The 15,098-nt window shown below is 34.8% G+C and overlaps 1 protein-coding gene across 3 annotated transcripts in view; it reads right to left on the bottom strand.

Moving 5' to 3' along the window:
* LOC149421570 (uncharacterized) overlaps window positions 1-15,098 on the bottom strand; it is an 83,512-nt gene that overhangs the window by 21,034 nt on the left and 47,380 nt on the right. For all 3 annotated transcript variants that reach the window (XM_089634882.1, XM_089634881.1, XM_089634883.1), the window contains exons 3-7: window positions 12,959-13,202; window positions 9,416-9,555; window positions 4,267-4,444; window positions 1,795-2,010; window positions 933-1,063 (exon numbers count right to left, since the gene is read on the bottom strand). In XM_089634882.1, the coding sequence (XP_089491008.1) occupies window positions 933-1,063; window positions 1,795-2,010; window positions 4,267-4,444; window positions 9,416-9,555; window positions 12,959-13,202 (909 nt within the window). The remainder of the gene's footprint in view (window positions 1-932; window positions 1,064-1,794; window positions 2,011-4,266; window positions 4,445-9,415; window positions 9,556-12,958; window positions 13,203-15,098) is intronic.

Raw genomic sequence — 15,098 nt, 5'->3', positions numbered from 1 at the left:
GTCCGCGACCGAAATCGGCAGCAAAATCTCGATTTACGCGTAAATATTTAGCATTTTTACGAATTTATTGCGAATATCTGAATTTAAAGGGCCTACCGCTACGGTAATCGGCCGCGAAAATAAAGAAATAATTGGTATTAATACGAATTTACAACTAAAATACCATCCGGATTTGAAGAGGCGGCCGAGAAAATCTATTTTCGGCGTTTTTTTTTTTTTTTTTCATAAAATTTCGTATTACGTGGGAATTCGTTAATTCGAAATTTGATTTTTGGTGTCCCATGGATTTCGAATTAACGAGGTTCTACCGTAATAACCTAGTTACACTAAATAATCTTATCTTTGGACTCAATACGCTATGATAAGTTGTTTTTTCAAATCAATCATTTACGACATGTACTTAATTTTCAATTGGATTAGTTGATGAAATTTTGCTATTTATTTTTAAGTAATTTTTTAAAGGTTATAAAAAAACCCATATTGGGTTTAAAAGGAGGGTCTGAAGGTTGATGCAACGGATCCCAATTGTGGCAATAAACTTAGTTAATAATTTTCAATTATTGAAGAAGATATAAGCAATTCTCAAAACGAAAATTTGAAACAGAAAAATTTATCGACACCTATCATTATGTAAAAATATGCATTAAGAAAAATAAGATAATGTTGATAGTTCTTATACACTTAAAATATGACCGAAGGAATAGTCGGATTAGCTCTGTTGGTAGAGCAGCGCCCCGGCAAGGCGAAGGTCCTGGGTTCAAGTCCCTAGATGCGACTGTGTTTTTCTGGTTTTTAAAATTTGCGTTTTAGAATCGCCAATATTATCTTCAATAATTAAATATTACAATTTGAAGTTTTACTCATAAAGCTTTCAGAAAAAATATTTTTTTCAATGTTGGGGTTATAAATGGAAGGATAAGTATTGAACAAACCTGTGGCCCCAGGGTGAGGTAGAGGTAGACTTGGGGGAGTCCCTCTTCGTTGTAGCCGACCACCTGCGCCTGCAGCAGCTGCCCGCTGGTGAGCCCCGCCATTACCTGAATTGCTTCCGGAGACCACTCCGCTGTTGAACAATCAACATTTTATAAGTATGTATACAGCAACGATCCGACTGTCTACTCAAATTATAAACAAAAACCAATACAAAATCAGATTTCTAAGTTGTGCAAAATGCTGATCTGATTAACAACCAATATATACGAAAATATCAATAGTTAATTGACTTTATTTAATTTGATTATCTGAAATGTCCTTAAAAGAACTAAAACAATCAGTTATTTGCATTTTTTAGACAATAAAAGTTTGCATGATATGTATTTCTATTTAAATTGGATCAATAACATCAGAAAAATGCAGATAAAAACATTGAAATTGACGTTTTATAACAATCATGATAATAATCACTGTAGATTTGAGGCCGTTCTTAACTTTTCCTTTCAAGAAGAAGGCGAAAGCTAGTACATATATCTCGAGTCCTGGAATCCAGATTACTTGCCCTAAAAATGGAAAAAAAATTGGAAAATTTCCCAAAACAAGAAATAAACACTTTAAAATAAGAATGTGGCAAAATACAAATAATTATAAGTGTCCCAAAATAGCAATTTAGTAATTTTAGCAGTTTGTGATAATATAATATTTTTAATATTTTCCAGTTAAAAAAATTTCATCATAAAAAACAATGAAATGTGTTTATGTCAATGTTTGCACAAGATCACTTGCTTTTGGGATAACAAGATCACACTGAGTTGCACATTGACAGTTTGTTGTTTGCAGAACAAGGAGGTTGTTGCTTACCATCGACGGGAGCAATATCGGCCAGCTGCACCTCCGTGGCCTGGAAGGGCAGCATCATGAAGTCAGAGCGAATCTGCTTCAGCAGGGAGTTTTTCGCGTTCATGAAGCCGCCAAAATCTACCAGCTTCAGAAGTGAGGTGTTGGAGTCCAGGTTGGTGGTGATGACCTGTGTTCTGTACCAGTTGTTGGCCGTGGGGGCGGCGCAGATCATGCCCTCTGTAACAAATGATGGTCATGAAATATGTGGATTAATGCTGCATACCCGAGCCACGTGTGTACATGTGTGGTCCTGCTGCTGAGAGCTAAGTTGGATGCTCTCGCACTTTCACATTAATGACACACATAATGGACGGGAAAGGTATTTCTACCCATTCGGTCGATTGTTGCTTAAGGATGGGAAGGGTATTTTTACCTTTTGCGCCGGCCTCATTTCAATGGCAGAAAAGACAGAATTATCCAATGTTTTTACATGAATATTATATTCCAATCTCTTTGTAAAGGTCCCAACTATATGTCCATAATTATCGAATCGTAATTCAAGTCTTTTTAAAAATTTATTTTAGTGCCTTTCGTTTACATCGGTATTTCAACAAAAGGATAGTATATTATTTGTTAGTGAAATAATTCAATTCCTGGAATGAGGGTTTTTATGACCGTGAAACCCGATTCGAATCTCTTTCTCCGTTCCGCACCCACTCAACTCCTATGTGCAAGTAAGCGAGAGATGTCGGGCGTATTTAAAGAAAACAGATATGAGCAAATAGTGATAGGCAGACCGTAATAAACATATTACAAGTTTAATCGAGTTGCATTTCAAATAATATTCGATTTTCGTTTAGTACTTTTATAGCTTGGGTTTGCTGAGTTATTATGTAGAAATTTGTATTAAATTTTTTTTGAAGTGAAACTTCTTTACGCGCGTCATGCAATTTCGAGGACCGGAGTAAAACCGACTCATGACCGAAACGAAAATGCGGGTACCCCCACCACCGATTAAAGTTCATTTGATCTAGTCAAAGTTTTGAAGTAACATATAAATGCTTCTTAGCTCATCCCGACAACTGGCGTTGGTGGTGTAATGGTCAGCATAGTTGCCTTCCAAGCAGTTGATCCGAGTTCGATTCTCGGCCATCGCACATTATTTTTTTGTTTTTAACGCCTTTTTCATTCAATATCTTATTTTTTAGTAGGTCAGAACATTTTTTAAAAGAAAATAATATTGCAAAATAATAAAAACACTTATCTCACTGTGATAAAACATTACTCCGCTAGAGCGCGCTTTGCGTTATTGTGTTGGATTAAAATTATTATCTAATCCGTATATTATGATAATTGTATTACATTTATTTAATTAATTTATTTATTTTGATAATATGTAATAATTTACAGAAAAAAAAATTAAAACTATCTCCCTCTGATAAAATATCCGTTCGCTAGAGCGCACTACGCGATCTTGTGTGGGATTCTATTTCTGTACATTGTACATTATTTTTAAAAATATATTATATTTTGGGTGTGATGTAGGTAACATTATAAAACATAACAAGCTCTCATATTTTCAGAACCTACATAATATAATCAATTTATGCGGCTTTGCTTACAGTTGGTGCTCAGCGTGGTTGGCTTTCAATCAGTTAAGCGAGGTTCGATTCTCGGCTGTGGCATTTTTGAAGTGAAACCTTGTTGAGGTGGGGGAGCCGCTCACGAACGTTCTCTCTCTTCTCTTCTTTCCTCTCTCTCAGACACCAGCGAACTGCGCCACGCCAAGCATCAGCTGAAACTAGAAGTTTCACTTCTGTCTTGCGTAGGCTTGACACACCCACTTTTTCTTATTCGATGATATAGAGATTTAAAACAAATTAAAGAAATTCACACGGGACCTTTATTTTCGCCCGTACTCAGCATAGAGCCAGCGCAAAAGATACCCGCCCGAAATGTGTTAAGAGGTTTGAAACTAAAATACTTTCTATAAATTCACTCGGCGTCACAAAAATCGCACCTATTGCAAAATCTTAGGAGATAATAAAGAGATTGACTCATTCGGATGTGCAGCGTCGTAGCACTGATACACGCCTCTGGAAATTCTCATTTATGAAATTAAACTATTGTCTGATAAAAGGTAGTTAAATGAACTTTTAATTGATATCAATATTGTTTGGGTTAGATGATGTATTGATTGGCTCAGGGAAACTTATTTTCGGAGATGTGCGATTTTTGTGACGCCAAGTGTATATTGTCTGTCGGCGAGTTCAATAAATTGAATATTATGTACCTTCAGGGGAGCAAGTCTCTAACTTTAAACTTGCACTACTTGACCATTAACTGTATATCATGACACTTCTAATACATAAGAAGTTACAAAATGTAGGTTTAATGATCATGCTTATACCACCCTTACATCCCCCAGAATGCAAGAAGTACGACATACATATAAATAACTACAGATAAAACAATTCTAAGTAGTGTTCTAACCTGCTACTTCCTGTGGCAGCGTGGGCACGCTAGGGTCCTGGTAGCACACACCCATGAGCGTGTGAAGGATGTGCAGTGAGGGGTAGGTGGGGTGAGTGGGTTGCTGCAGGAACAGCTGTGATGGGGACACGTAGCAGCTGACTATTGTGTCGTTGTTCACACCTTCAACTAGGTTTAACTGCAACAAATGTCATTATTGATCAAGGAATTCAGTTGAGTATTGCTGTTAGTACATATTGCGATATCTTCACCACTTCACCACAGTAGAGGCTATATTGGCTGATGCTAATTTTATAACATATACCTTGTACTCTAACTACCGGTTATTCTCTCAAGAGTGTTTTGCATTTTCGATTTGAGAACTGAAACTGTCAATAAAAGTGTCATAGATAGGATTTGATTTATTGCACTTCAATGATTTATATTACAATGTTTAATGATGCAGAATTCAGTGAGTGGAAAAACATTATATTGTATCAAATAGGCAGTGGTTTATGTTTATTACTAGGGTCTCTTCAAAAGATAGTAGAATTAGTAATAACGCTATAAAGATTCAGTTGCTCGAGACCTATCAACGAATTAATTATCTTAAGGTTATTATATAGTCTATTTGGCTGGTATGAACTTTTAAATCAGCATGATAAGCAAGCTTATTGTGACAGCCTAACACCGCCCTTTCACAGTTCGATAAGGAATCGACATAAACCAGTAAAAAATTCCATGGGCCATGGAAGTACAAAATACTGCTCCAGCGCTGCTTTGACGCGTGTATGGTCGCCAATGGAAATATAGGGAATGGAGTGCTCTCGGAATAATGCTTTCTTACCACACTGGGTTCAAGTCGATTTCTTACAGGCCCACGAGGAAGCCCACTTATATATATACATACATATATATATATATATATATATAAAAAATAATAGTTACGAAAATAACATATAAAGATATATTTGCATGCACTACGTTATCCTCATTGACGTAAGACATTCTCTTAGATGTGAACATGTTTCTGGAATCATTTCTATGAAGTGGAGGATTCGATTAGAGGCTGAATAGCCGTACATGCTGTACACCTCTAATGAAGGATGACGAAATTAAATTTATAATTTTGAAACCATTCAGCAGTGAAACCCCAAGAGACAAGGAGATATAGATGCTAAAATAATTAATTATAATATACGATGCAACTTTGAGGCAAAAAATTGTAACCAATAACAGATGAGAATGGCAGTGCGAGTGCCACGGTCTATTTGTAATCAGTATTACACAAATATATGAGCCACATATAATCCAGCTGTGCACAGTTTTAGTGTTTAAAAATACACACTTTCTGTGTATTTAAATGTTGTAAAACAAAAAAATTCATAAATTTACACTATCGCTTTTCCAAGAAACAATAATTTATTTACATATTTTTACAGATGCTAAACCATTAATACCTACACAAAAAAACAAATGAAATTAGTTACGTCCTTTTTCCTATTGTCATAAAACATTTAACAGATTGTCTCCCAAATTTAAAATAGGGAACTCCAGTGAAAAATATTATGGCTTTAAAAAATATATATTATTATAGATGAACGAACGCTGATTCGGAATATATAAGTTTAATTATAATATGTAGAATTTATAAATCGTCATTTAAAAATGAATAAAACACGATCACGTTAAAACGCCTTGTTTGCTTAGCACAACGGAATCTGTTAATTGAGTCGTGTAATTTCTATACCCGCTATATCAACTTTCATTGATTTGGAGAAAACCGCAAAAAACTGTCACATCTCTAGCGTACATAAGTAAATGCATTAAAATTTTTTATATAATGAATTGGAGTAATAAAATTTCGAAAAGCATTTATTTTTCTATATATGTCTAGCAATAATTAAGTAATTTCGATAAATAAAATGGATATAGCGGATTTTGATACTCACTTCGTGATTTTGAAAGTCAGCTGAGGCGACATGGCGGGTTTAGAAACTCACGCGTAGATCATTTTGACACACGAGCGTGGCGTCAGAGCGGCGGCCATATTGTATTTTGGCAAAATAACTGCTTGTGATTCGTTGAATCCGATATAGCGGGTTTTGATAGTGACTTTCTGTATGATATAGCGGATTTGGTTTCTCACTCGCAGTTTTAACATGGTTTTTGGTCATGATAAGGAGGGTTTTGAAACTCAATTTTAGGCTCCTCTTGTTGCTCGCAAAAATGTGAACAAGATGTCATACTCAGATCATTTTGTCAAAAAATCGGATATAGCGGGTATAGAAATTATAGGATTCAATTCTGACGTCACGAATCGCATTTCATTCTGGTTTTCAATTTTGAATTTGTGTATATTTAATAGATTTCATTGTTGCTGTTGCATTGTCAACGAAATTGAAAGGTCATTCAGGCGCCTAAAATGATAGTTTAGAATTAAAAAATTAATGAAATGCCTGAATATATAGGTGTGTATATATTTTAACTTAATTTGGACATTCACAGTAAATTTTACTACAAGTAATAAAGTACTAAATATGAAATTATACATAGTTAATGTACCAATTACATATGTCCAATGTCTTGGTAATTTCATCTGGGATAAAAATTAGTTAACTTAATTCTTAGTACATTATTTTATAATGGAATTTTGAGGCTAGTGTGAAAATTAGTTAAGCAGTATTATAACACAATAACACATGTATATGATATTATCATTGTTGATTATAATAATTCTAACATAATAAAATCAGAAACTACCAATAAATTTTAAAAGAAAATTTAGAGCTGAAACACCAAGGTGTATTGTACTTGCATCAAAATGCAGTTGACCTATGTGATAAAAGAGCATTTTTCTTATTGTTAGTTTAATTGCGTCATACTATTTTATTCATAGTAATGCAGGTTATGGAAGACTTAAATTGTTGACTGAAAGCAGGTGCGGTAACGGGTGTATTTTTGCTCTTTGGTAGAGAACAATAACAGTAGTGGAGAGACGCTGAGATTTTACCATGTGTTCTTCAATATCAAAAGCGATTAAATTTAAGAATAAAGAGTCCCGACTCTAGACGCCGCCATACAAAATACAGTGCCTGTCGAAATAAAATGTTGATTTTTGTGTCACATAGACAAACCAAAGATTTGGTGTGTTTTACTATGAGCTTTTAAATATACTGGTATTTAAGGTAGAAGCTTATTTAAAAAAAAATAATAAAAAAGGACTGGAGTTTCTTATTAGATATACTATACTAGTCCCAGCGAGAGATACGCGACGTCATAATTCTAGTATCTTCTGTCTTTTACATTTTCAAACAAGACCCGCGAGAAGGAAGAGGACGAAAATTGACGGGGTCCACACAAGCTCTCGCTGGGAATAGTTTAGTAGTTCCGTGTCCAAAAAAGAATGTTTCCAATTTTATCTTATTTAACTCTTTGCACGCGTCCGTATCAACTGTTGTTACGGCAAAAAGCCCATACTCACACGCGGCTGTATCAACAGTTGATACAGAAACTTTGACGGCCGATATTCCAGCGCTCTTTCGTCATAAATGTATTTCTTGCTCACTTGGACATTCGTAGAACTATCACGATGCTGACATCTACAAGAATTTCTCAAAAATAAAATTGTATTTCATAAAAAAAGATCGATAATCAAGTGCACCTCTTCGCGCCTTTTAGTCCTTTAGTTTACATTTTTCTCAACGGATGGCGTTAGTACTAGTATGTCATTCATAAATAAAAATGATAAGTGATCATGGTGTCCCACTTGTGTCTATCACCTAAGTACACACACGCCGAGTGAACGGCGGGACCACATTCAATAGATACGGTACGTCTTTGTATGAAATTTTATGTTTTTGTTTTTATAAACATCTAAGAGTGTTGACACACGAGGATTTGTTTTCATATTGTGGAGAATAATCTGTTCTGTCTATATAGTCCAATGCCAGAATGCTATAATTTGACATTTAATTGCATAGTGTGCATAGGTATTTGAAAATATGTACAATATACGTACGGGTATAGATAAGACAGAGCAAATTAACGCGTTCAAAAGGTTAATAAGTATTCATCAAAACCAAAATTTCCTCAGAATAAAATTGTAGGTAGGTACTTAAAACACATAAACCTACTTAATTATAAACTGTATATTTCATGTAACATTTTTTATTTCAAATAAGGAATTACATAATAATTATTTTTATAAGCAATAATTGTTCGCCTGAAACACTCATCCACATTGAAAAAATCTCCTGATAAAAAATACATGACGCCAACGGGACTCGAACCCGTGTCCATTCAGGTTAAGAAATAAGCCCCCATAGCTCAGTGGTCAGAGCTTTCGACCGGAAATCGAATGGACACGGGTTCGAGTCCCGTTGGCGTCATGTATTTTTTATCAGGAGATTTTTTCAATGTGGATGAGTGTTTCAGGCGAACAATTATTGCTTATAAAAATAATTGTTATCCTTTGTGCTATGCATAAATAAAATCTTGTCTTTAAAACATTAATTTATCAAAAAAATAATAATTACATAATAATTCGTTTTTCAAAATTTTCTTCAGGCAGGTAGGTACCATAATATTGATAAAATGGAAATAAGAAATCTCTAAATAGTATAAAACAAAGTTGCTATCTGCATCTGTCTGTCTGTGCGCTTACTTTTTCTAAACTACGCAACGGATTTTGACAGGGTTTTCACTATCAGTTAGAGAATTTCATCCTGAAGTTTTATGTGTGTAAAACAAGCATATTATATTTATAGAAAGTAGAGGAAATTAGATGTTTTGTAATCAAGTCGTAAAAAATATATTTTCAGGAGCTTACATTGGTAACGCTGGCTAAATGAGATACATCAAAATAATGCACTACGGAATTGTATATATTAAAAAGGCCTACAGAAAAATTTGCAATGGTAAATGTCTATCTACAAAGGATAACCCCCAGCAACGCCAGGTACCGTCGGCTAGTTCCAAATAAACACAATGATTTCACATTTGAAATAGAATCTTTAATGAACCATTAAAACAATTACGACCTTGATACCAGATAGACGAAATGCAAAACAGTCAAGTTCAAACAAGACTTCTCTACGCTCAATCAATAATAGGGTTGGTAACGATAAATAATAAAGCAACAGAGATAACAGTAGGACAAAATACTTACATTATAACAATCTGACATAAGTGAGAACTCTTTCTCGCACAGTTCTTGGGTGATGTCCTTGAGAGAGATGTTGGGGAACCTCTTTTCAGGCAATCTTTGTCTGATCATGTCCAGAATTATGTCTACGTCATGCTGTGAGCCTGGCAACCAAACAATAATTACTTTTCAATTGCCCGAGTGGTAAACAATACAATAAGATGAAAAGTGGTACAAAGCAAGAATTCAACACAATAAAGCTTATCTGAATTAATTATTTTTAAATAGTTCCAACAAAGAATGATACAATGTAAATTATTATTTTTTTCTGAGTGGTTTTGATTAACAGACTTGACTCAAGGCATCTCAATCATTTCTTGTAATAAAAATTCTATAGCTTTTTGATAAAAGCTGCATAAAATGTCAAAAGTTAATTGATTGTAAATCCAACAATACTTCAAAACAATGTTTTGTTAGAGTTATCGGAAGTCAACCTATTCACAGCTAATAATTATTATTATATATTTATTACGAATCCTATTTTTGTAATAACCTCAGTTGCAAAGTTGGGGCCTTTGGCAAGAATAATTCTCAAATCAGAAATAAGGTGTTAGTCCTGAGCATATCGAGCCATAATCGGCAGAACAGCGTAAGCGACAATTTGCAAATTATACAGGAGAAGGTTTTTTTTAATTAACTCTCTTAATTGATTCCAAAAAGGATTTAGGTTAATCAAGATTAATAATCTTTGGTTACTGCCTGTATGAAATGAAAATACTTTTTATTTAAATGCCTCCAGTTGTCGAGATAGTGGCGGTAACGCTGTTTTGCCTGTAACCCTAACAGATTTTTTTCCCTCTGAAATGTCGCTTACGCTATTTGGAGTAGATTTTTAAAAATTTTTTATCATGCAATAGGCCATAAGTAACTACTAATAAAAAACATATATATTTTTTAAGTAATATTTTTTTAATTATCTTGCTTGTACTTTACAGGGAAAATTAAGAAAAAATATTATTTTCTAAAAACTATAAAAATAAAACAAAAATATTTTAACAAATAATAAACATAATAGATACATCGTAGGTATATATTTTTTTAATAATAGCACTTATATCGGCAATTTTTGAAAAAGTTTGTTGGTTTGAGCCACATTTTTCAAAACTATTCACATGTCTTCCTGGTCGGATTAGGGTAAGGTATCTTCCACTGTGGATCCATGTGGCAGTTCCAAAAATTCATGCCTCATCCTCTCAGGAATAATACCTTTCTCGCAGAGACCTTTAAGATCCCTATACTTGATCTCCGTATTTTCGACTATAATACAAATTTACGCTTTCTCCATGGGGAGTGGTTAGCACCTTCTCGAGGTCAAAACTTGCGCACAAAATATCATTATCATTTTTGCTTTTAGCCTGATCATTAATGAAGATCTCTTTGCATTTTTCCTTTTCGCTGAGGTGACTTTTGTAAATATCCATTTCAGTTTGCTGAAGCTTCTCGTCACCGGACAAATTTTTCACTTTCTCACATAAAGAACACTTGTCCTTTTTAGGTAAATGAAAACCCAAGTTGAAATTCGTATTAAATATTTTTCTAAAAATATTCAGACTCACAATGTTACTATGCCCAGATTCATCTAATGAATTAACATTTTCAATGTATATTTTATACACAGTTTTCACATTACGCAAATCGGCAGGAAGATATCTTTTCGAAGATTTATTTCGACAGTAGTGAGATGGAACAGCGGGCAATTGTGTAATAAACTTTATTACCATGTCCTTTTTTTCTTGGTCCGTTTTATTGGATGGTTCGTGCTTTCCTCTCATATCGGTTTTAGAAAAATTATTTTCTAAAATATTATTGCATGCATGCCTGATAGTCATTTTCCCGATGTCAAGAGTTGTCAAAATAAATTGCTGACAGACTTGAACTCTTTTCTTGTTCCAATTTATGAAATTTTTATATGATGTGTTTCTTCTGCTATCATTTTTAGCCCTTTTTCTTTTGATTGGCTGTTTGTTTATACACAAAAGAAGCCAGTCCCTCTGCCGCTGGTTGCTGGCCATGCCCCAATAAAATGCATGTATGTTAAGGCGATCTTCTTCACTGAATTGAATGGCACAATTGTTGCCACATTTTTTATTTAGACACGGATTTGATTTAACACTTTTGTGCTGTCCATTACATTTTTCTCCTCTCCTTCGCACTCTCTTTGGGACTAATTTTGATTTCCTTAACCCAGCATATCCAACAGATAAATGTGGATCACTAACACTCCCAATAAGTAAGCTTTCATCGCTCATTTCTGCATCATCTGAATCAGGCTTCCAAGACTCTTCAGATGGTTCGAAATCTAAACATAATTCAGTATCGGAGAAATGAACAATTTTACTTAAATGTGCTGTTGCTGAAGTGTTCCCATCACAAACATCCATTTTCTGATTATGGGGCTCCTCGTCAATACATAAAATTGTTCTTAAATTATTATCGGGGGGTTCCAGAATGTCCATCGAATCACTTTCGCTATCAGTGTAATCTACTAGACGAACAGTAGTCAAAGGTTTCGGTAATGTAGGTGACTTTCTTGAATCACTATCTATCTTTGGCAGAATAATCGGTGAACCTGAAGAGGTATTGGCTATAGACTGTAATGCTATTTCTACCATCTTACGCGTTGGAGTTTGTGGAGCCATCTGCACAAGAAAAGTATTTTGTATTAGTTTACTTCATAACACAATGACATTTTACCCCTTAAACGCACAGTGCGTAGTAGGTAACAGTAATTATATTAATATTATATAACTAATTATGCTAATATTTAAATACGTAACGTTAAATTAAACAGATTTACCGGTCATCCGATGGACGCTAACTGACAAAACTGGAACATTCTCTACCGTTCGGCGTAAGAACGTAACCGACCATATTGTCGCTTACGCTATCAAATGACGTCGGTTGCGCTGTTTTGCTCGTCTACAAGATTTGTAAGGAAGTTCATACGCTAAAAGGCACAGGTACCAAAAAAGCGTCAGGCGTAAGATAGAACTGTTATATTTTTGTAGCATACGTATTAGGTAAAATTGAACGGCTTTCGTTAAAAATCGTAATTTGACAAAAAATGTCGCTTACGCTGTTCTGCCGATTATGGCTCGATATAAGTGGCACGTGGTACAATAAGATTCATGTATTGAAATTTTTTAGAACAACCAAGTGTCGTCTTAATACAAGCAATAATTAGTCATCTGAAATATCCATACTAATTGAAAATATCTCCAGAGTAAAAATAAATGCATGTCATCTTGATGTTGTGTAACATTGTTGAGATTATAAAAGTAAGGATATCTTTACAAACGTCCTTGGTCTTATTTAGTTATACATATTCACAGAAATGCGTGTTTGGTTCTGCCGCTGAGATCTCCGTTATACTCTTTCTGTTACATGCATTATTTATGATAAGTATAAAGAGAAAGGTTACAATGGAGCTATCTATCAACAGTTTGCCTTAAGATGGCAGATTCAAAATATCATACTAAATCAGGATAGGTTGCAAAGTACAATTACCTTCAATGGCGCAGATCTTCAGTTTGGGCGTGTCGGGGTGAGTCCTGATGTACACCTTGGCGCAGGTGGTCTCATTCATCTTGTTGAGGAAACTCCTCTTGTTGCCAATGACCAACCCTACCACGGACTGCGGCAGCACAAACTGGTGGCGCACAAACACGTCGGCGGGGGCGGCGGGGTCTCCCGCATTAGTGGGCGGAGGACTTGGGGACTCGGAGCACCCTTTGCCGCTGTCATTGGAACCCTGAGGGTGACAGACTTATTAGTACGTTAAGTTAAACATCGGTTGCAGCTGACAACAAACCCTGGTGTCGGATAAAAATTTGTTTCCAGAACGAGGCAGATTGAAGATGTTCATTATACAATAAGAGATAACTGAATAACAACTGTCAGGCCCTTTTTGCACATGGTTATGATATACGCCAGTATCCGATACTCAACGATTCAAGAATTTTGATGATCATCACTAATACATCCGTGCGGAGGTTCGTATACAGGCACACGTTGCCGACATTTTGTTAACTTTTGACGAGATTGTTGTCACTTGTGTCAGACATTTGTGTGCTTTAGATCAATGCTGGGAACAAAACAGTCAACAAAGTATGGAAGGATATAAAAAATGACAGCTTCAGCAACAGTTTCATTGTGAGCGAAGTTATGAAAAAATTCTAGTTATGATTTTTCGAGAATTCAACAATGATTGGTGGCGACGCAGGTCTCACTTCTGCAGATTTCAGTAGCAACTTGTACAGATTGTGTTCTACAAGCTGTTTGCGACGTGAGTACACAACATGAGTACTTACATATCCCTGTGGAAGAACGATCTTAAACAACAGTATTCAGTAAACATAAACCTAAACCATTGGAACATAAAGTAAAGCTTTCAACATACTTTCATATGTGGTCATGCCTCCCGAGTTATTTTTTATATATGTGTCCTCATCAAAAAGAGGGAGAGGGTACAATGGAACTAACAGCAGTATGCCTTTACACTTTATATAATTCATTATTGAAAAGGAATTAAAAAACCAACTGCGCAAATGTTAGAATTATAGTTTAAAGGTTAAAACATGTGCACAAAAAAAACACATTATGCAAATCTAGATTTCATTATGTGTGAATTCAATCTGATTATTATGTATTTGTTATAAAAAATAAATACATTATTCACACAATAGATACAGTTTGTAATATGGTTATCATTAAGCACAGTAAAAATATGTATGTCAAGCATTGATTAACTGAAGTACGTATTATAAGAATTCATTATCATAGAGATCAATAAAAAATCAACATAATATTATTTAAAATTTGGCTAGTTTTTGGATTAATTCACTTTAAATTGTACAGCTATTTCAATTTTTCACAATTGCTATAATAATTTTCTGAAATGGAAAAAATTGTTTAGACTAGTTCTGGAGAGGCAGTTAACATGATACCATAATGCACTACAAGGATTAAAGACGTCTACACGTAGTTGGCTGGCCCGGTTCTAACTGAAGCCACCCCCATCGCATTGGAAGGCTCGGCCATCCTACATTCCTTCCCGAGTCAAGCCAAGCATATTGTTCAATCCTTTCCCACATGTTTTCTTGAGAACTATAGATAGACTACTGGGCAAACCGGTGGTCTGTGTCTCATGATCATAGCTAAACAAAGATTGATTTATATTGCTTTCAGACTTTTTTTTCGAGCAAATTGCTCTAAATACGTTTTTGTCAGATTGTGGATGACAAATGTATCTTAGAAACAATCTTTTCATCACTTGAGGTGATTTTCGTGCCTTTTCACAAAAGGGGAGCGTATAAATTATCGAATTATTATTATGATACAGTACTCTCACAGTACAGTACCCTCTCGCTACCCCAAAAACTAGGCAAGGGTCTGCAATTAGTGAAAACAGCGGATTATAGTGCATACCTACAAAATATACTAAAAATTAAAACAGGTATTTTAAAATAAACAAACACTGCTATCGATCTTCTGCAAAATTTACGTTTATTGATTTAAAATTGAGGTGTCATGTTTACGCTTGCGAGAAGACTCTATTTTGTAAATTTATTTGGATTATACTGCTGCGGTAACTAAAAACACAGTGTCTTACTTGGGAAGAAACTGTTTTTATTTACCATGGCAGTAT

The sequence above is a fragment of the Hesperophylax consimilis genome, chromosome 8 (assembly GCF_061612785.1).
Source record: "Hesperophylax consimilis isolate HC1 chromosome 8, BYU_Hcon_1.0, whole genome shotgun sequence".
Taxonomy (NCBI): Eukaryota; Metazoa; Arthropoda; class Insecta; order Trichoptera; family Limnephilidae; genus Hesperophylax; species Hesperophylax consimilis.
The sequence above is the reverse complement of the archived record's forward strand: the minus strand, read 5'-3'. Positions and strand labels throughout refer to the sequence as shown.